This window comes from Aedes aegypti, chromosome 1, assembly GCF_002204515.2.
Source record: "Aedes aegypti strain LVP_AGWG chromosome 1, AaegL5.0 Primary Assembly, whole genome shotgun sequence".
In the NCBI taxonomy this organism is placed as follows: domain Eukaryota; kingdom Metazoa; phylum Arthropoda; class Insecta; order Diptera; family Culicidae; genus Aedes; species Aedes aegypti.
In genome coordinates, this window is record NC_035107.1 from 304,730,667 (window position 1) to 304,751,006 (window position 20,340).

General features: G+C 43.0%; 1 protein-coding gene and 1 long non-coding RNA gene across 5 annotated transcripts; one reads left to right on the plus strand and one right to left on the minus strand.

Annotated features, from left to right (window-relative positions):
* Positions 1–491: 491 nt before the first annotated feature.
* Positions 492–1,407, minus strand: LOC110674226. Of its 2 annotated transcripts, XR_002498748.1 has the most exons (4): positions 1,387–1,407; positions 1,225–1,293; positions 1,091–1,163; positions 493–962 (listed from the first exon to the last, which is right to left on the minus strand). It is a non-coding gene; the product is annotated as an uncharacterized LOC110674226 (long non-coding RNA). The 2 variants fall into 2 exon arrangements; XR_002498747.1 differs by having other exon boundaries at positions 492–1,163.
* Positions 1,408–9,185: 7,778 nt separating this feature from the next.
* On the plus strand, positions 9,186–14,202 carry LOC5576117 (uncharacterized protein YFR016C). 3 transcript variants are annotated; one of them, XM_001662413.2, is made up of 2 exons: positions 9,186–13,798; positions 13,887–14,202. In XM_001662413.2, the coding sequence occupies exons 1-2, from the start codon at positions 9,361–9,363 to the stop codon at positions 14,087–14,089; spliced, it is 4,641 nt and encodes a 1,546-aa protein (XP_001662463.2). In that variant the 5' UTR covers positions 9,186–9,360; the 3' UTR covers positions 14,090–14,202. The 3 variants fall into 3 exon arrangements, with proteins under 3 accessions (XP_001662463.2, XP_021694093.1, XP_021694091.1); XM_021838401.1 differs by having other exon boundaries at positions 9,186–13,825; positions 13,887–14,023; XM_021838399.1 differs by having other exon boundaries at positions 9,186–13,802; positions 13,887–14,012.
* The last annotated feature ends 6,138 nt before the right edge of the window (positions 14,203–20,340 follow it).

A 20,340-nucleotide genomic window follows, 5' to 3' on the forward strand; every position in this document is an offset into this window, starting at 1 on the left:
AAAAATGCGCGCGAAGGGGTTTCGCCGCTTAGGTCGAATGACGTAGGACTACGGGATTGTCCACCTCAATACCCCTGCTCAATTCCCGGAGGCCATCAATCCAAGGCTGGCCCGATGTTTCTGGAACACTTATAACCCCCTTTGGCTACGCTCAGTGGAAAAGGGGATCTCCAGGGTCGGAATCAGGGAAATCGGTACAAGACACTCACTTATGTTCACAGGTCTACTTCCAGCAGGAACTCTCTCTTAGAGCATCCTCAGAAGTGTGCTCAGGATGGGTGGTATTCACAAACAACGTCTTAAGGGAAATGTGCTCAAAGGCCACACTGCCAATTCAATTAAGATCTAACGCAAAGTGAGGGAGGTTTGAAGACTCCTTTCGAGTCCGGAAACGAACCAAATCTAAATAGTAGTGAATTATTTAACTTTCTGAAAATCCTTTAAAACACTTTGAATTTACGTGTACTAATATTGTGTATTAAGTGTTTTTACATAAAGATTCGTGTAAAATGGCCATTTCTTATGATCTAGCTATAACGTGACGCCACATAGTTCTACTTGCGGTTTTTACTCTTGCGTTGTGGACTTTCCGCGGACTAACGGCACCTTGAGGTGGTCGGGGTGGATTCTGCAACGGCTAATGGCGTACCGGGGCGTCCTTGGTTGGTATTCCCATTGATAGGGCACCGGACCAGCAGGGGATCGGGTATTCCTACGTCACTCGTGGTTGGCGATTGAGGACCTGGAACTTCGGAACTTCGGATGAAGCTTTGGTTGAAATCGGCTTCCTATTCGACGGCGGTTTTGCTCCGCGACTTCAATACCATTCACCGAATCCCAAGATGGCTTCTCTGGTCAGGCATCCAAGGACCCAAGACTTGCCTTTGTTCTGAGGGAATAAAGATGGCGTTCCTCCTCCGAAGAAAGCTGCTAATTACAAAGAAAAAGGCCCCTTTGTGGACCTACCACACTAATTAGTCACACTTCACGCATTACCGCATTTTCTCCAAAACCGCATTTTTAATTAGTATTTAGGAATTAGTTCTAGATCATTTTAGACTAAATAATCTATAAATGTGCATATCGTTACCTTTTTCTTGCTTCTAACTTCAACTTATTTTGTAGTGTTTCAGATGCGCTGGACCAAGCTAGGTCACTCTACCCTAGATTAACACAATAGAATTTTAGACATTTGACCACGCTTTTTCTACTACCATTACTAACCGCTTTTTAATAACTTCTTCACAATTAACACTACTAACTTTAGCTTTAAGACTTTTAATGACACTAGATCTAAAATAAAGAACAAACAAATTATTAAAAAAAACTCACTACTAATATTACTTTTGCATGCGAATTATAAATTTACAACCGCCGCGCACTTACTGCTCGCTTGCACGTTGAGAGCTAAATTGAACTGGCGAGAGTTAACAAGCCGAGATCGACCCTCTAATTCCCCTAAGAAAACGAGCGAACCCGAGTTTGCCGTATTTAAATATTTATTGTTTCTGTGAGTATCACCACCCCTTGATCATGCCTCTGAGTTGCTGTTTCGGCTGAGTGTCTTTTGCCGGCGTTCAAACCGCTGCCAACAGACTGCTAGTTTTGGTGAGTGATACCGCTGGAGTGTATAAGTGAGAGACAGTTGGTCTCTCACGCTGAGCATATTCCAGAGTCACATTAAGGAGTAATATTATTGTATTTGTGATGGAGTCACAAACCAAAATCATGAAACCATCGGTTACACACTCCTGCTGGCAATCCCTTGGTCATGACATCAGCGAGTTGATCATTGGTAGACTTGTAGCGTAGGGCAACTTGTCCTTGCTGAATCAGCTCTCGCACGAAACGGTGCTTCACGTCTACATGCTTCATACGACCAGCATTCCTCTCGTCCTCTGCTATCCGGATGGTTGACTGATTGTCTTCGTAGTAAGTCACAGGTTCTTCGAGCTCTTTGCCCAAATCCTGCAACAGTCGCTTCATCCAGATACCGTGGCACACGGTCACGCTAAGTGCAACCAGCTCGGCCTCGGTCGATGACAAGGACACAGTCGATTGCTTCCTGGTAAGCCAACCAACCGTGCATCCATGAACCCGGAACACATATCCGGTGAGTGATCGCCGGTCTATCGGATCATTTGCCCAGTCGGCATCACAAAATGCTTCCATAACCGGTGCCTCGTTGCTTCCTCGAAATTCCAGTCCTAGGTCCAACGTGCCACGGATATACCGCAACACTCGCTTCAAGTGCACCCAGTGCTCTTCCGTTGGGCAGCTCTGGAATTGACTAAAATAGTTGACGGCCGCACACAGATCGGGCCGCGATGTCAGGGCGACGTACATAAGGCACCCAATCAACTCGCGATACGGCTTCTCCGTTCGTTGGGACTCTTCTCCTTTCGACAACCGCAAACGACATTCGATTGGTGTGGAAATCGGCTTGCACTCCTGCATATTGAACCGCCGCAACAGGTCTTCCAGAAAAATGCGCTGGCTAATCCGCAGGTACCTCTCATCGACGACGCGCTCAATTTTCATGCCAAGAAAGCTCTTCACTTCCCCCAGGTCCTTCATCTCAAATTCTCTTCACCGTCTCGATCACCTTCAATTGTGAACCGATAATCAAAATATCGTCCACATAGATAATCAGAAACAGTGGACCGTTTTTGGTTCGCTTCACGTAAAGGCACTGATCACTTGCCCCTCTATTGAACCCAAGCTTCTCGACGAAAACGTGGAACCGCTCGTTCCAGGCCCTCGACGCCTGTTTCAGGCCGTACAGTGAACGGTTTAAGCGGCACACCAGACCCTTACCTTTCTCGAATCCTTCCGGCTGGACCATATATATCTCCTCCGAAATCTTTCCGTTTAAGAAAGCGGTTTTTACGTCCATCTGATGGACCGCCATCTTCTCGTGGTTGGCAACCGCTAAGACCGTCCGAAGTGTGTCTAACTTCGCAACTGGGGAGTAAGTCTCCGCATAATCGAATCCATACCTTTGAGTGAATCCGCGGGCTACTAGCCTGGCCTTGTAGCGATTCTTGCCGCCGTCTTCATCCCGCTTCAGCCGGAACACCCATTTGCAGGTAATCGGCACACGACCTTCTGGAATCTTCGTCAACGACCAGGTGTTGTTTTTCTCCAAGGCTTCCATTTCTTTCCGAACAGCTACTTCCCACTTCGGCCAATCAGCTCGCTTCTTCATTTCCGACAGCGAACTCGGAAGATTCTCCACGAAGCTGGTAGCACTGAGAGCAAATCCGGTGTAATCCATCTCGAAGTCCCGTTGCCACGTTGGAGGCTGACGTTCTCGCCGCGGACGGGGCGTACTTTTCGGAGTGCTTTCCGCACGCCGTGAGTTCGGGCTTCGACGACGTTGTCCTCGCCATTCCTCCTGATCATTTTCCGTTGTGCTTTCTCCTCCATCTTCTCGAATGGTTTCCTCTACACAGCTATCAAAATTTTCTTCATCCATGACATCTTCCACAGCTACTTCGTTGTCGTCGTCAGCTTCTTCCGGTATTCCCGGCACACGAACGTAGTCTTGACTTGCTGCACTCCCCCGATCCAAGGGAACGTCGCTTCTACCACTTTCGACGAAAATCACGTCACGCACGACTGCAACGGTCTTCCGCCTTGGATCCCATACGCGGTAGCCATTATGGGAATAACCAATAAACACCCCTCGCCATGACTTCGAATCCAGCTTCTTCCGGTGTTCCTTTGGAATGTGCACATAAACATCCACTCCGAACGCTCGCAGCTTGTGCACATCTGGCTTACGTCCTTCCCATACTTCGAACGGGGTTTTCTTGCTGTCGAGAGCACTCGCTGGACTGCGGTTTGACAAAAACGCCGCAGTCTGGATCGCCGGACCCCAGAACTTCTTGTCAATTCCGGAATCCTCCAGCATGGAACGCACCTTCTCGACTAGCGTCCTATTCATCCGTTCGCTGACGCCGTTCTGTTCCGGAGTGTAAGGGACGGTCCATTCAATCTGAATTCCCATCTTCTTGCAGAACTTCCTGAATGCGCCAGCTCTGTATTCACCGCCGTTGTCACAGCGGAATCGCGAGATCTTGTTTCCGAACTTCGCCGACACGTAGGCTTCGTACTCCTTGAACTTGCTGGTGACCTGGTCCTTGGAATTCATCAGATACACTACCGTGAACCGACTCCAATCGTCGATAAACGTGACGAAGTAGGTCTCACCGTCGATCCCCACAGGCGATACAAGGCCGCACACGTCCGAGTGGATTAGTTCCAAAACTCGCGACGACCGTCTACCCTCGCGCGCGGAGAAGGGCATTCGAGTCTGCTTCCCGGCGATGCATGACTCACAAACTATTTCGTCACTGTCTTTCGTACCAAGTTCGGCATCAAGTCCAACAACCATCTTATCTCGCACTAAAGTTTCTAAATTTTTCGCACTCAAGTGGCCGTACCGACGGTGCCACAGTTCCAGCTCTTTGGGTACGCGACCGCACGAGTAGAGCGACGATTTTTCCCCACACTCCTCTTCTCGGTGCAGGCTCAGTTCGTACAGTTTTCCACGTCGTTTCCCAATCGCCACTACACCCGATTCTTGTGCGATGCTGACTGCGCCACTAGCGAACACTATTCTCAGTCCGTTCATTTCAATTTTACGCACCGACAAGAGATTGACACTTGCTTCCGGAATGTAAAGTACGTCCAGTTAATGCATCTTCCGGCATCGTCTCGATGGCTGTCACAACCGTCGCGTATGTTGAATCCAGCGTCAACAGCAGATGACAGACGGTATCGAGATCATCAATACCAGCACCGGTGGATTTGTATTCCCGAACGATCCGGTCGAACCGGAGGAAGTGCTCTTGCAGGCTGGCGCCGTCCTGCCGAAGAGTAATCAGCTGCTTCTTCAGATGCAAGCGACTAGCAATGCTCCGTCGCTCGAAAATCCGCTGCAGTGCTAGCCAAATCGCTTTTGGGGTCGGTTTGTCGTGGATGTACTCGAGTTGACTGTCGTGGATGCGGGAAATCAACAACGATCGGCATCGTTTGTCCTTCTTCTTCCTTTTCTCCACCGCTTTCGTCTTCTGCTGGCGTTCCTCAGCCGTGTCCTCCTGCTTGATCTCAAGCTCCTCTACTTCCGCCACCTCCTGTTCGATGCAGTCCATCAGCTCGTGCTCGTCGAGCAAGGCCAGCATCCGAAACTTCCATGCCGGGAAGTTTGAGCCATCAAAAAGTGGCACACGCGCAAGATCGCCCTCTCGTTCCATGATTCCGTACAGTGCAAAACTTTTACTTCCGACCGAATTTCCGACACTCGCGAATACTGGGCCCATAACCTAATGAGGGAATGGTTCGATCGTCGAAATAAAAGTAACAAACGTTGTTACAAAGCGAAAGAAAATTAACTTTTATTAAAACGCGTGTTTCTCACAGAAACGTTTTTTCAACTAATGTTGTTGTTGTTGTTGCTACTGACGACAAAAATGCGCGCGAAGGGGTTTCGCCGCTTAGGTCGAATGACGTAGGACTACGGGATTGTCCACCTCAATACATTTAATTCCACTAGAGTTTGTATCCTTTGACAGATACGCGTATTTCGACCTCAATTGTAAGGCCGTCTTCAGTGTCTAGTACACGACACAGAAGACGGCCTTACAGTTGAGGTCGAAATACGCGTATCTGTCAAAGGATACAAACTCTAGTGGAATTAAATGGTGTAGTACTAAATTCGGTTTTTTCATCTACTTAAAATCTTGTGTTGATGTTTTTGCAAGAATTCAATTTAATTCAAACATATTTTTGTTAGCAACAACCAAAATTTTGGGTGTTTCATTGACGTTTCTTGAAACAACCAACGCGTTAGGTTATTTCAAACTGGAAACATTAGTTTGGATCTAACAATCCTCGTATTGAAACAAACAAATTTATTGGTTGAATCTAGCAATCTTTTAGATGTATAATGTGGGTTGCTTTTTCATTTTTCTTTTGTTTCATGAATGAAATAATCAAAGGAAGGAGAAATTATAATGAAGATTTTAGTTTGTTTCAATAAAGTGACATTGTTAAACTAATATTTTGTTTGTGCAATATTCAATGTAGAATTAGGTTGAAATTAACTAGATTTTGTTTGTTTTTAACAAACTTTTTTCTCCGTGAAGCCACAAAACCATTGTGAAGGCTGGCATCCATTGTCCATTATCTGAAAACAGATTATACAATCAACTAAAGCTGGATCACTCAATAAAAAAATGAATAATATGCATCACTTACCGTACAAAACCTCATGAAAAGAGTAACAGATCAAAATAATTACTACTAGTAGTACTGTAAATTTTCTACTTTCACTAAAACTTCCAACGAGAAAAAGTAAAATGGAGTTGTCCACCGCACAGCAATTCAGTTTGATATTGAATGTTTGAATCTACCTAATGTTTTAATTTGATTCTCAGATATCTGAACAAAAACAAACAACCTAAATAATAGTAAAAATAAACTATAACTTATTTGACATAAACGAATAAATTGGTTTGAAACTACCAAAATCACTGTTAGTTTTTACTAAAACCTAAGATTGGAACATCTATAAAATTTATGTTTTTACATAATTGAGATCATAATTGATCCATGGAAAAGTAAGATAGTGAAAACCAAGACAACTTATTTTTCGATTTTTGGCCTATGGGCGGTACCACTGTGCAATGTAACGCCCATACCAAAAAGGTAGTGGGTGTTGGAATGAACCGCTCGCAACGGTCAATGTCTCATGTCGTCGCTTTTACTATTATTGGAATTTCTCTCACCTCCAATTCCGACGATTATTATCACACGAAAGCAATCGCGTTACCTTCCACCATCCATCACTTCACTAGTAGGAGGTGTTATTTCTGGTGAAAATTAGAATCATTTGTCATACATCGGGGCAATGTTTAGATCAGGTGGATCATTTCGTCTTAATCGTCTGTTCTTTTATGCGTTTGTCCTATTGTTCAAACTAATCCAAATTCCAATTTTTTTTTCGCTATCTTAGTCCCTAGGGCCAAATGGTGTTATGACCTTATGTTAAATGTATCGTTAGCTCAATGTCTATGTATTATATCTAACCCAAGTAACACAGAAAACATCTTCTTGGTAAGCTATCTGGAAATGATGTTATATTTAGGTGTTAAACATAAAATCCGATACATCTCCTGTTCTATACCCGTTCAGGCGATGTTTTAAAAAAACACATCTATTTTGCAAACGCAGTAATTGCATTTGTGTCATATTCCTCATCCATAAATGTATATATTACTTAATTAAAGCACTCCCTAAAACTAAACTTCAGTCGATATAAATTAAGTTATAAAGTTGCTTTTGGATACATTTTTCGTACATGTCTGTTTGATTGTTTTGGTGAAGTTGTTATAATAATGTATTCTCCTGTCAATTGAAAAACATATTTAGCATTTGTCTCTTTGACTCTCAGTTTCTCTACGAAGATGGATGCAGAGACTTGTAGCAAACACACAGAGAAAAGTGACTAATGCAAGCGGGGAACAAAAATGATTGACAAAATCACGAAAATAATGCGCAAATAAAAATTTGTTAGCAGAATTTTTTTTTCAGTGATTTATTTGAAAGTCGATTTATGTCATTTTAGATTATTAGAACAGCATACTTTAAATTGTTACATTCATTGTTTTTAACACGTACTAAATACGTATTTAAACTTCATTCAAACACATAACCTGTATCTTCTATCCCTTCTTGCCATGCTACAGCACCGATCATAAAAATTAATAAATGTTGAACTTTTATTGCAAGCACGGCATGCCATAAAAATGTTCAAACAAGCAAAAAGTTTAATGTTTTTTAAATATTATTCGCAAATTACGCACTCTTAAATCAAAACATAAAAACCAATTGTATTATCATAGGTACTTAAACCAATAACCATTACAAAGTGTTTTTACCTACCCTGTATGCATCTGGTAGAATCCACCATTTTTATCGCTTCGACACGATCGGTAATTTTACGGAGCATGAATTGCAATTGCGCATCTTATAAATGGCGCACGAAAAAACAAGAAGTACAGCCTTCAGTTTCACCAAATATCTAACGCGGCACTTCCAATTTGAAACTCTTAACTTGATCAAAAAAAAAAAAATCCCGGCGATATTTAATGCAGTAAAATATTTGTTTTTCATCACGCTACTTGCACTAATTGAAATCAATGGTTAATCTGTTTTTGTTTTCATTTTTTTAACTGTCAAAACTTTTCAAGCAATACAGAATGTGGGCTTGTATTCTAGCAAGACAAATTACGTCTCGATAACATGATTATTACTTATTGGTCATAATGATGTATGGTATAACTTTGGTATAACAAATCAGACTGTTATGAGAAGTACGAAATATGTATTGAAAAACATCCAATTCAGCTATGAGAGATGTTTTAAAACATTCAGTTTCTGCGCTTTTTCGGTTATAAAGGTGTATGAAATGCAGTATTGAACATTCGAACCAGAACATCGGCATTGTACGAAAGATGTATTTTGACCTCATTTATGACCAATTGTGTTACTTGGGTCATATCATATTCTGATAAAATTTTATTATATTTTTGTTACAAGCCTCTAGTCGGGCAATGCCGTTAGTCCCCTATGTTAACACCTTTTACATCATTCCAAATCATACTTTCCCTTTCGATAAACATTTCCATCCTACGACAACCAAATCATATCATGTTAGAAAGGTAGGCAAACACGCGCCTACTATTCCTGATGAAGCACGAACCCGAGCGTGTGCACCATACGCCTACTAAGCATTGACCTCTCGCGGCTTTTTCTTGTGGCCTCTGCCACGTTTGCTTCTTGGTAATTACAGTTCAAATCTTTACATCTTGCACTTTTCCCGCCTCCACCGTTTCGTCCTTTATTGTTCTGATCATTGTCCAATTATCGTCCACTTGACCACTGCTGCTTTCATCGCTCATGTATAAACATGCCGCGTTCCTGTGCTGGAGAATGCGATGCGATGCGGAGATGACGGCGCGGTGGCACAGCGCATTGGTTATTTGTTGTTACCCAGGGGTAACCGTGGCAACGACTATGTAACCCTTGAAACATTACGCACCTCGCAGGGTTGAATTCTGTGAGGGTGATAGCTTCGCGTGTGAAGAAAATAGTTAACCCCTCGCGTATAAGTCCCGGACTGAGTTATTGATTATTCAATCGGGAAGAATCGCTCGCCACGTACCGTGAAAAACTTGACTCTTGAAAATGAGTTTGGCCTTTGGCCGTCCAGTCATTTAGTGGCGAGATTTAGTCAGGGGTGGACCTGCTCCAGTCCAAATTCCAAAGTTCAAGTTCAAAGTGAGTGAGACAATGCCTATCACAACGCCCAAGGTCCCGGAAGGGCTTCCGGAGCTGATGAAAGGGTTGGCCAAGAGTGTCATCAAGGAAAATCCGGAAAATATCTACGTCCACGCGGCGGAGTATTTCGAGAATCTGATTCGTGAGCGGGATGGCGATCTGGACCGAGGTTACAGGAACTTTAGTGCGTATAAAGTGTATGCGGATTATAAGGAGAAGTGTCGTGGGAGGGGTGAATGTCTAAGTGCGGGAAGTGGCGGAGATGTTCCGAGTTCTGCCGGAGCGATGGCCGTTCGTGGCAAAATGGCCAGCGATGGGGACGATGATAGTGGTGGGAGTGCTTCGGCGACTCGCGGTCGTCGCAAGAAACGGGTGAGGAAGCAGGGATCGAAGGAGTCTAATAGATCTTTGGAGAAGCAAGACTCGGTTGGATCGACAACGGAAGGTGTGAACGGTGAAGAGGATGAAAAGAAGCCTAGTAGTGCGAACAGTTCTCTGAAGGGGGATTTGGGGGCCATCAAGGAGGATTCTCCGGATATAGAGCAGGCAATGGTGAAAGTGGAAGCTCATCTGGAAGACCAAGCACCGAGGAAAAGATCCATCAACAAATCTGTGAGCGTGGATTCGGCAGCTGCGGTAAGCGCAGTGAGCAGTGTGCTGCAAGATGCTGTTGAAGACGCGGATGATGCTGATAGGGAAACCGGGGAAGCGATTGAAACGCAAGTGGAAGCAGATTTGGCAGAAGAGTTAGGGCATCCCATCAATTGCGAAGATGTGGACTCGTACCCGCCAGACGAGGACGGGAATGGTGAGGATTACGGAAGTGCCCCGAGTACGGCGGAGGTTGGTGGGGAAGTTTTGGGCGAGGCAGATATGTTGGTGGATGATGCACCTCCGACTGAAGTCGCTGATAATGTGGAGAAAAAATCAGATGAAGTGGACCTATCTGTGAACGGCGTGGAGGAAAAAACTGAAGAACCCGTCATGAACGGATCAGTGGAAGTGAAATCTGGGAGCCCAGTTAAAGGTTCGATTGAAAAGCAAGATTCTGGTGAGGCACAAAGTGAAGGAATTGACACGGTAGATGAACCAGTGCCCGTGGTAGAAGAGGTTGAAGAATCGGTTCCAAACCTGCCGGACGTTCCAACGGAAGAGCCGAGTGCCGAAATTGAGGAAGCCGACACCGAGGCGGAAGCAGCACAAGTGGAGCCTAACGTTGAAGAACCAAACGACGAGGAGAAACTGGTCGACAAAGCACAGGAAGAGACAATAGAAGATGCAAATGTGATAGAAACTTCGAAGGAATCGTCTGTCGATAAATTGGATGAAGCTTCTGTTGCAGACGAAGCAACTAAAGAAGAAACCGCAAAGGAAGACGTGGCTGAACAAGAATCGCCATCCGATAAAACTGATGCGGCAGAAGAAGCTTCCCAGAAAGAAGAAGGTTCAGAACCATCGCCAACAGTTGAATCGGAATCAAAGGATAATGGAAGTGAAGCCGCTGAAACGTCACCAAAGCAAGCTATAAGTGTGGAAGAGAATGCAAATACTCCATCGAATGCAGATAATGAGGAAAATCCTTCAAAGGAAGACGACCAGATCATTGCTTCGAAAGAAGGATTAGAGGAAAAATCTGAAGAACCATCTCCGGTATCAGGTGAAGACCCAGTTGTTGGTGAATCACAGGAAGAACCGGTCGGAAACGAGGAGTCGAACAATGAAACACAATCTTTGGAAGGAGATCAATCGGATGCAAAACTAGAAACCGAAAACGGAAACGTGTCTGGTGAGCTAGTAGAGAATCCTCCTGAAAACTCGGAATCGAATGAGAATGTATCAAACGAAAAGGAGGATTCCACGGTTGAAAATCCAAGTGAGACCAAGGAATCTAACGGAAATCCGGATGAAGCTTCACCGATCAAATCAAACTCTATGGAACAAAACGATGAGCAATCAGCGCCAGAAGATGTCCCACCAGTATCTAACGAACCAGAGACGGATGTTCAACCAGAAGACGCTGTTCAGAAGAATTTTACCGGATCTGACTCTGAAGTGCAACCCAATGGTTCAACTCAGGCATCCAAGGAGCCTTCGGTAGAACAATCGGAATCCGAGAAAAACGCGAGCTTAGATGAACCAAAATCGAGTGGCTCTCCCAAGGCATCCAAGGAGCCGTCGCTCGACAAACCGGAGCCTGAAGTGAACGCGGATTCGGATCAAGTAAAATCAAGTGCTTCAGCCAAGGCATCAAAAGAAGCGTCGCTTGACGAACCGGAAGCCGAGCAGAACGCAAGCTTGGATGAACCAAAATCCAGTGGTTCACTCAAAGCATCCAAGGAGCCATCGCTTGAAGTACCCGAATCTGAAGTGAATGTGGATTCAGAGCAACCCAAATCAAGCGCTTCAGCCAAGGCATCCAAGGAGCCTTCGCTGGACGAACCGGAACCCGAGATCAACGGAGAACTGGATCAACCAAAATCTAGTGGTTCGGCCAAATCATCCAAGGAGCCATCGCTGGACAAACCGGATCCGGAGAAGGACGAGCCAAAATCGAGTGGTTCTGCCAAGGCATCGAAGGAGCCATCGTTAGAGCAAGGTGGTTCAGCCGAGGCATCCAGAGAACCCTCACTGGACAAATCGGAGTCCGAGTTGAATCAGAGCTTGGATCGGTCGAACGGCGATCAGTCGAAAGAGTCCTCCGCTAAGGAATCGGCAGGAGAGTCTGGTTCTGCGGAGGAAGCCACTGGACGTGATGAAGGTGGGTCGCCTGCAGATGGCGGTGAAGTTTCCATCAGCAGCCGGATGGGAGATGTCGAACAAGAATTGGAATCTGTGAGTAAGGATGCAGAAGTCGAAGGTCATTTGGAGGAGGATGCAGCGGCTGAAGAACCTTCGGCTCCACCAATGCAAGAATCAGGGGAATCTAAAGCTGAAGACGATGTTGCGAAGGGAGACGGTAGCATGGAAGCTGAAACGAAACAAGATTCCGAAGAAGTTGACGAATCGAAGAAAGAGGTTGTGGAAGAACCATGCATCCAGCGACAAGTTTCCCCATCAACATCGAAAATTCCGAGCAAGCAACCCAGCGTAGAGCTGGAAGACATCAAAAAAGTCGATCTGACTTCACTTAACAAAGACTCTGCGGAAGCTTTGTTCTACACGTTGAAGAAGTCGGAACTGGAGAATCAAGCGACAAAACCTGAAGCGGAAGTTGAGCAAAACGAGGAAGAGAAAGATGACGATGCTGACGTGGTGGTAACTGAGGAACCACCGCCTCCGGTAAGCCGTCAATCAACCAAGCGTAGCTTTACCGATGATTTTTTAGAGAATAGCCCCATCACTGAGGAAGCCAGCAAATCTGCTGAAGGTGATGGGGTTGCGGACAACAAGGGTGCCGATGAAGACGAGAACCAGGTGTTTAATCCAATGCTTGCAGCCAGTGTTCGGAACAAGCAACTACAAGATCAGCTGCACAGCAGGTATTCACAGGATGATATGAGCAAACTCCAAAGATCTCCGCGCAAAGCGGCGATGCACAGAAGTATGACAGAGCGTGTGGACTTGGCCAAGCAGAGTACGAACTATGTAGATTTGCGGAAATACGATCCGGATTACGTGGAAGAAGAGGATCAGTTCGACGGGTATTACATTGGTAATTTAAGGAATAAAATTTTAGCTAGTTCGGTTTCGGTGGCTGATTCGGATTATTACGACCCGGAGCAGGTCGAAGGATCCTTAGACGATAACAATGTGCAAACGGCATTGCAGACCATTGCCTCGACGGACACCGAGTCTACGCTGCCTTCGCAGATCACCGTTCAGGCGAACAAGGGTTTCTTGAAACGGGGCTCGCAAAACACTTCCTCGAACATTCCGTATTCGTCGTTCGGTAACAACGCGATCAACCAATCGTTGGATGATTTCATAGAGCGCGAAGAGCAGATGAAGGAAGCGGCGGAAGCGCAAGCAGCGTCAACGATTCAGCGTTCGTACAGACGATTTCGTACGAACAAAAAGAAACTGCTGAGAGACTACCACAGCACGATGCAGACCTTCACGGAGGATCAGTCGACGGAGAGTCTCGAGGACTACCCCAGCAGTGTGATCCAGATCAAGTTGGACCGAAAGCAACAGGAAGAAAGCGACAATTCCTTTGAGGACGCCCGTAGCGAAAACCGTCGACGGCCGATGTACAGTTTGAACATCGATGAGTACGATACGGCGGCTCGGCGAATGACGTTGACCCGAGGCGTGGCGATGCAGCGAAACTCCACTCCCGAAGAGGACTCCGGCAAGTCGGACGAGAAGAAATCCGCTAGTGATCCAGCCTCAACTCTGACCATTACGGAGGAAAGCCCCAGAACCTCGAGCGATTTGTCGTCGGAGGAGAAGAAGAGCAGCACCAGCAGCGACGAGAAGGAGAACAAGGACAACAGCTCGTCCAAATCAAGTTAGTAAGAGTTTGCTCCAAGCGAATGTAGGTAACCTCCAAAGGGGCGGCAACGTGATTTACGAGTTTTGCCTTTCTGTTCTTGTAGGTGGAGGTAAGACCTCGGCGGAGGAGTCAGCTGTAGCAGCGACCGCTCAGAACGATGGAAGGAAAAGTGCCTCGCTGGACGTCCAGAAACTGTTCATCGCCCGTCAGCGCACGATGCCGGTACAGATCGAGACGACGGTGATGCGGGCTCAACCGAAGCATCTGCGGAAGCGAATCAAGAGCGCCGGCATGATCAGAAAGTAGGCTGTGCGGTCGCGCTGCGGGATTGGTTTAGTAACTGCAGTAGCGTAATTTTCTAGAATACTCAAAAGTTTGTTGTGACGTATTTGAATGACACTCAAATAAATTTGGCAATAAATTTAGAACAATATTGTTTACTTTGTGAGAAATTCAAATAGTTCTGTTTCCATGCTAGACTAATCGACGCATCCGAGAGCAGAAAGAAGCGCCACGTGACGGATCACTATAAACGTAGCAGGCCTTTTTTGCATCTGTTGCGAATATGATATTTTTAATTCTTACGTTGTCATAACAAACGCAGACGGTTTCTTCGGTTTTATGTTTATTTTTATTGTTTTGCAGTTGTTTACATGCTGTAGAATTATAACCAAAAAAATATCCACGGGATGTCATGTCGTGCACGATTATTGAGTTGAGCAAACGCCGTGCAATAAACGTTAGTCACTATCGCATTTACCCTCTCTATACAGAATGATAACCGACCGCAGATTTTTAACGATCAGAATAACATGTAAGCAACTTTTTTATGGTTTGTGTATGATTGTTTGTAGGTTATTTCTGTGTCAAATTCCTCTGTTTTGCTATTTCGAGAATATTTTCAGGACAAGCAGACCATTCCTTCAATATGTCAGCATACTTCATCAATAGATAACGTTTACCGTTTGTCATGTGGTCTCTTCTCCTTTTAGTCATTCAATCAATACGAAAGAACAATAACTTTGCTTAATTGACCGGTTGGAGCTGACTCCAACAGGTTGAGCGATATGAACCAGATGAGCAAAAGTACGAAAATATGATTTGCACTCTGTGCAGTCCATCGTCTAGGTTTAAAAGGTGTAAATTCATAACTCCATAAAGAATACACGTACACAAACCTGGTGGTGACTAAGCCCACTCGATCCAAGCTTGCCATGGCATCAGAGAAGAGGACCGGCTACTGTGTGGCGTCCGAAGCGCTTGCAGTGTGCTTGCCGGACGCAGCAGGCCGGCTAAACTGAAACAGGCAACAATAACAAATAAACAAAGACCTCCCACACCCCCACTAATCGCATCGCAGTACCCCCCCCCCTTTAAATCCGATTGGTGTGCTGTATAGCGCTAGCAGCGAAAATTACTCGTTGTTGGAGAATGGAATGACGAGTTGGAGTTTTGGAAACGGATGGATGGTCTTAGAGCGGATCTTTATGAATGATACAAAGCGCAGCAGGCGTGTTTTTGGGGGTGGGTATAGGGGAAGGCACACGGTAGAGAGGGAAAATGGGAAATCGGCATTTTCCGTTTCGTTGGATGATCTTGCTATAGCAGTGTGCAGTACTGAAAAAGCAAAATCCTGCACTGGAGATTGATAGTTCAATGTTGAATGTTTTTTGCTTTGGATGATGAGATTTTGATGTGTTTATCAGGCTCATGAGCTTGATCGATTAAGTTTACTACAATGATGCCATGCCATGATGCATAGTATTGCATTCCAGGACTACCATGTCTTATTAAGGCGAAGTAGGCCGTCATTGAAATTTGTTCGCAACATTGATGATTGCAGCTGATTCATCTCACGATTACGAATTGAAGAAAATCTGTTGGTCTTGTACTGACATAACTGAAAAAGTATCAGCATACTTTCTGCATATAAGCGTATATAGCAATACTTTTCCGAATCTATATTGACAATGGGGCCTGATTTTTATCACTTTGAATTTATGAGCTGCAAAGTCATCATGGCTGCTAAAACAAATAACGGGCTACATAGCCTTAATTTATTTGAAACAGCAACTTTGAGGTTTTCCGGATATTCCGTTTACTAGATTCTATAGAATAGAATTTTGACTAAAGCTAGGTATGTGTATGGTCTTACCTTGCATGGAGATGCGATCGATCAAAAGAGTCATTGAGTTTAGGAGGCAGTCATGTTTGGATGGTGACTGAAGAAGGATTGTAAATAAATATAAGGGCTGCAGGGCAAATGTTCCAATAGTGGAAGTACTAAGGGCTTATTCACAAATTTCATAACGCTGAAGGGGATGGGTGGGTGTCCCTCGGATGTTACAGCTCATACAAAATTTATGGAATATTCATACAAAAGGCGTTACAATGGGGTGGGTGGGTGTCAAAAATGATCATTTTTGGCGTTATGAAATTTGTGAACGAACCCTAAACACGATTTAACTTCATTTAATCGCTCAAAATTCAAGAAGCGTAATTAATGTATCCAGCTTTTTACGCTCGCCATAAAAACAATATGCCATAAAATATTTGAAAGATACTGACTATCAGCACTGAACTGAAACTTGGAAATATATCCTCAGCATGCCTTGAAAAATCGTCAAATTTCATTGTTTTTCTTTCTGTCAATCAAATGAAAATTTTGTATGAATTTGCAGGAATAATCTTATTTGTTATTGTTATATTTAATAATGAAGAACTCTTTATTTTATTTTAGGATTAAATAAGTTGGTTGACCATACCTCCCAACAACTTGAAGGAGAAATATTTAAAAGACCCGGCTTAGCTCTTTGATTTTCGCAAGACTAAGGCTTACACATTTGCGAAAAAAATAAAACAAAATGGATTAATCATTGCACGGTGAATGGCTAGGCATGGCGTACCATTGGTACCTCGCGTACCTGCAGGAATAAACTAGACCCCTTTGTGTGGTCCTTAGCCTCTTGCCCAGCAACTCCTATCCCTACCTCCTCGTGGTACTGTCCGGGGTACGAGTAACCTTAGGAAAGATCGGGTAACCAACCCCGGTGGGAACTTTGGCGTATGCTGACAGGGAAGGGGGGTTTGCTTTTGGTTCTGCAAATCTGGACATCATTCTCACAGATTTCATGGCAAGAATTTTCTTTGAATCCAGAATATTGAGCACGATTTTAACTCTGGGTGATAACGACGGAATGAATTTCAAACAAAATGTACCTCTGAGCATATAATGAGCCTATGCATGCTATAAAACGTTTGACTTTTACTGTGCGCCCTGTTTTCAAGTTGCCCGTGAGAGAGAGCGAGACAGCACCAACACACGGTGCACAGTAAAAGTCAGAAGAACAAAAGAATTTATGGCACGTACAGAGGCTCATAAACGAATCTTAATTTGTGCTACAATCAACTGAGTCAGTTATTTAATTTCGGTGCCCCTTTTTTCCCAGTTACATCTATCCCTGGGAGATGTTTTCACAAAACCTTGAAATTGTACTGTAGCAGAGATCTCCAGACAACAAGGGCCCATTCACAAATTTCATAACGCTGAAGGGGGTGGGTAGGTGTCCTCTTGATGTTACGGCTCATACAAAATTTGGATAACATTCGTACAAAACGCGTAACGAGGGGGTAGGTGGGTGTCGAAAATGGTCATTTTTGGCGTTATGAAATTTGTGAACAAACCCCAATTCCTTGACTGATATTCAAGCGATTTACGAAAATGATGTACCGTACTGTATTGTTTCAATGATTTGGCCTGCAGCTCGAAAAGGTATTGCGGCCAGGATCCAAATGGAACCTACAAAAAAACAAAATAGAATGATTAATAAGCGATTTAAGTATTATTTATGCAAATCGGAATTAGATTTGATTTTGAATGACAGAAAAGCAACGAAAATAATTTCAGTGAGTGATGGGTTACTAAGGATTTATTTTCGAGTTTCAGTTCAGTGGTGATAATCAGCTTCTGTCAAAGATTTTATAGCATGGCTAGCGTAAAAAGCTGGATAAACATATTATTGCTGTAACGGGAAGTAACGACCTTTTACTTAATTAAAAGAATGATTTCATCGCAGTAACCTTTGGCATGTCAGTGAAAAATAATACCTCCACTGTTGGTACACTGTTCCTTTAGTTGCGGTATATTTCTAATTTTGGTCCTATAGCTGCGATATCCATTGATTTCTTATGGGATCCTCCATTATAGGAACACTTTACCGCAACTATTGGTACAAATGAGACAAGATTAAGCAGTTTTTGTGGTATTTCATCAATTTTAAAGCAATTTGCATGATGTTTTCAACTATTTCGAGTATCAACAAGCCAATACGTCGATTAGAAGTGTCGATGCGGTGGTTGATTCTGTGAAATCAGTATAAATGGCTCCACCAGGTCCGTCACACTCGGGCTCAGATTCTAGTACTGCATTTGGTCCCTCGGTAGTACAAAAGGTACCCAGGTTTGACAGATCGCTGTACACTTTTCACGGCATTCTAGATTACCTTATGAGCCATAAAATTTTGGGCAACTGCAAGGCACATGGAGGTCTTTAATTTGTCTTTGGCTACACCGCAACTATAGGAAGCACCTACAACCAATGGATCACTTACCCTATATGATATAAGTTTGAAAGCAGTGTTTGTTTGGTACTATTACATATATCATTCCGAATATCGTGTATTCTACGAGTAGAAGCATTAACCTAAGAATGCTAATGTCGCTACTGGGGATTTTTTTTTTTATTATCGTACAAATTGGGCCGAAGGGTTTCAGATTTTCATGAAACTTTTTCCACAGGCAGGACTCATGGATATATGAATAAAAAAAAATTGAGAAAAATTCAGGGTCGCTTATTTTTCCGGAAAACTCAGGTGGAAATTTTTTGTTTTCCCTTGACACTACTTACTTTGAAAAATCATAGCTCAAGAACGAAGCATCGTATAGAAATTTTCTCAAATTTTCTCAAAAATCCAAAAAAAAAATATGAACTGGAAAAAGTTTTTCACAAAATTTTCCACCGTTGGGAAAATTCGTAAAGAAAAGCCGGAAAAACTATGCCCGAACTCGTGGAAAATTTTCAAAAAAATATTTTCGAGAAGGTAATTTTATAAGCTTTAATCACTGAAATTTTTGGAATGCACTTTTTTTTCGTTTTTGAGTTATGGCCAATTTTGTGAAAAATGTCCAGATGTGCCATATAAGACTTTTCTTTGAAAAATCATAACTCAAGAACGAAACATTGTAGAAACAAAGTTTTTATATGAAAATTTAAGCAAATTTTCTCAGAAATCCAAAAAAAAAAATGAACTGGAAAAAGGTTTCCACAAAATTTTCCACCGTTAGGGAAATTCATAAAGAAAAGCTGGAAAATCTATGCCCGAACTCGCGGAAATTTTTTATTAAAATATTTTTGAGAAGGAAACTTTATAAACTTCAATTCTGGTAACTTTTAGGATGTACTTTTTTTTGTTCCTGATTTATGGTCAATTTTGTAAAAAATGCAAAGATTTGCCATACATGCCTTTTCGTTTGAAAATCATGACTCAAGACTCATCATGACTTGTCGAACCGGTAATGGAGCACTTCACACAAATTTTCATCTTTTCCGTAATTCACCGAACTCCATTCGAATGAAGCTTACTGATGAGGCCTTGGCTGATCGATCGTAGATTTGTCCTTACTGATTTGTGACCGTCCAGTCCGAAGGGGTTACAGCATAAAGAATTGTATTCGTAATATTCCACTTTGTCCATTTCAACAGCTTCGGGAAAACTTTTTTCACTTTCCAAAAATTAATAACGAGGAATATACAGCTGATAGACAACACTTGCACTTCCTCACTGCTCTTTGTAAGTTTTTGGTAAACTTATGATTCTCAAGCCATTTCAACGCTTTAAACTTGAATTGGTAAATACCTATTAGTCATATTGTCTACCCATTTATTTAACTGTCAATTTTGTAGTTACCTAACAGGAAAAAAATGCCTACATTCTGATTGAAGAAAACATTGTTTCTATGTAGTTTCGTTCTTAAGAAATTTTGTTTATGAACTTATAAATTTGTAAATATATGGTTCAAACAGCTCATCCTAGCAATATTTGATCATGTTTTAGGAACGAAAAATGAGCGTATTGAAAAATATTGTAGGATTGGATCTTATTGATCGCTCTTTTCAAATATACTTTGTTTGAAAGCTGGAATAGCTAATCGGGTTTTCATTATTTGTTTTCATAAACAGTGAAAAATGTCCTGTGAAACTGATTCCATTTCAAAAATTTCATTTTTTTGAGATAATTTGAATCCGGTTCGACAAGTCATGATGAGTCTTGAGTCATGATTTTTAAACGAAAAGGCATGTATGGCAAATCTTTGCATTTTTTTACAAAATTGACCATAGATCAGGAACTGAAGAAAAGTACATCCTTAAAGTTACCAGAATTGAAGTTTATAAAGTTTCTTTCTTAAAAATATTTTATTAAAAAATTTCCGCGAGTTCGGGCATAGATTTTCCAGCTTTTCTTTATGAATTTCCCCAACGGTGGATAATTTTGTGAAAA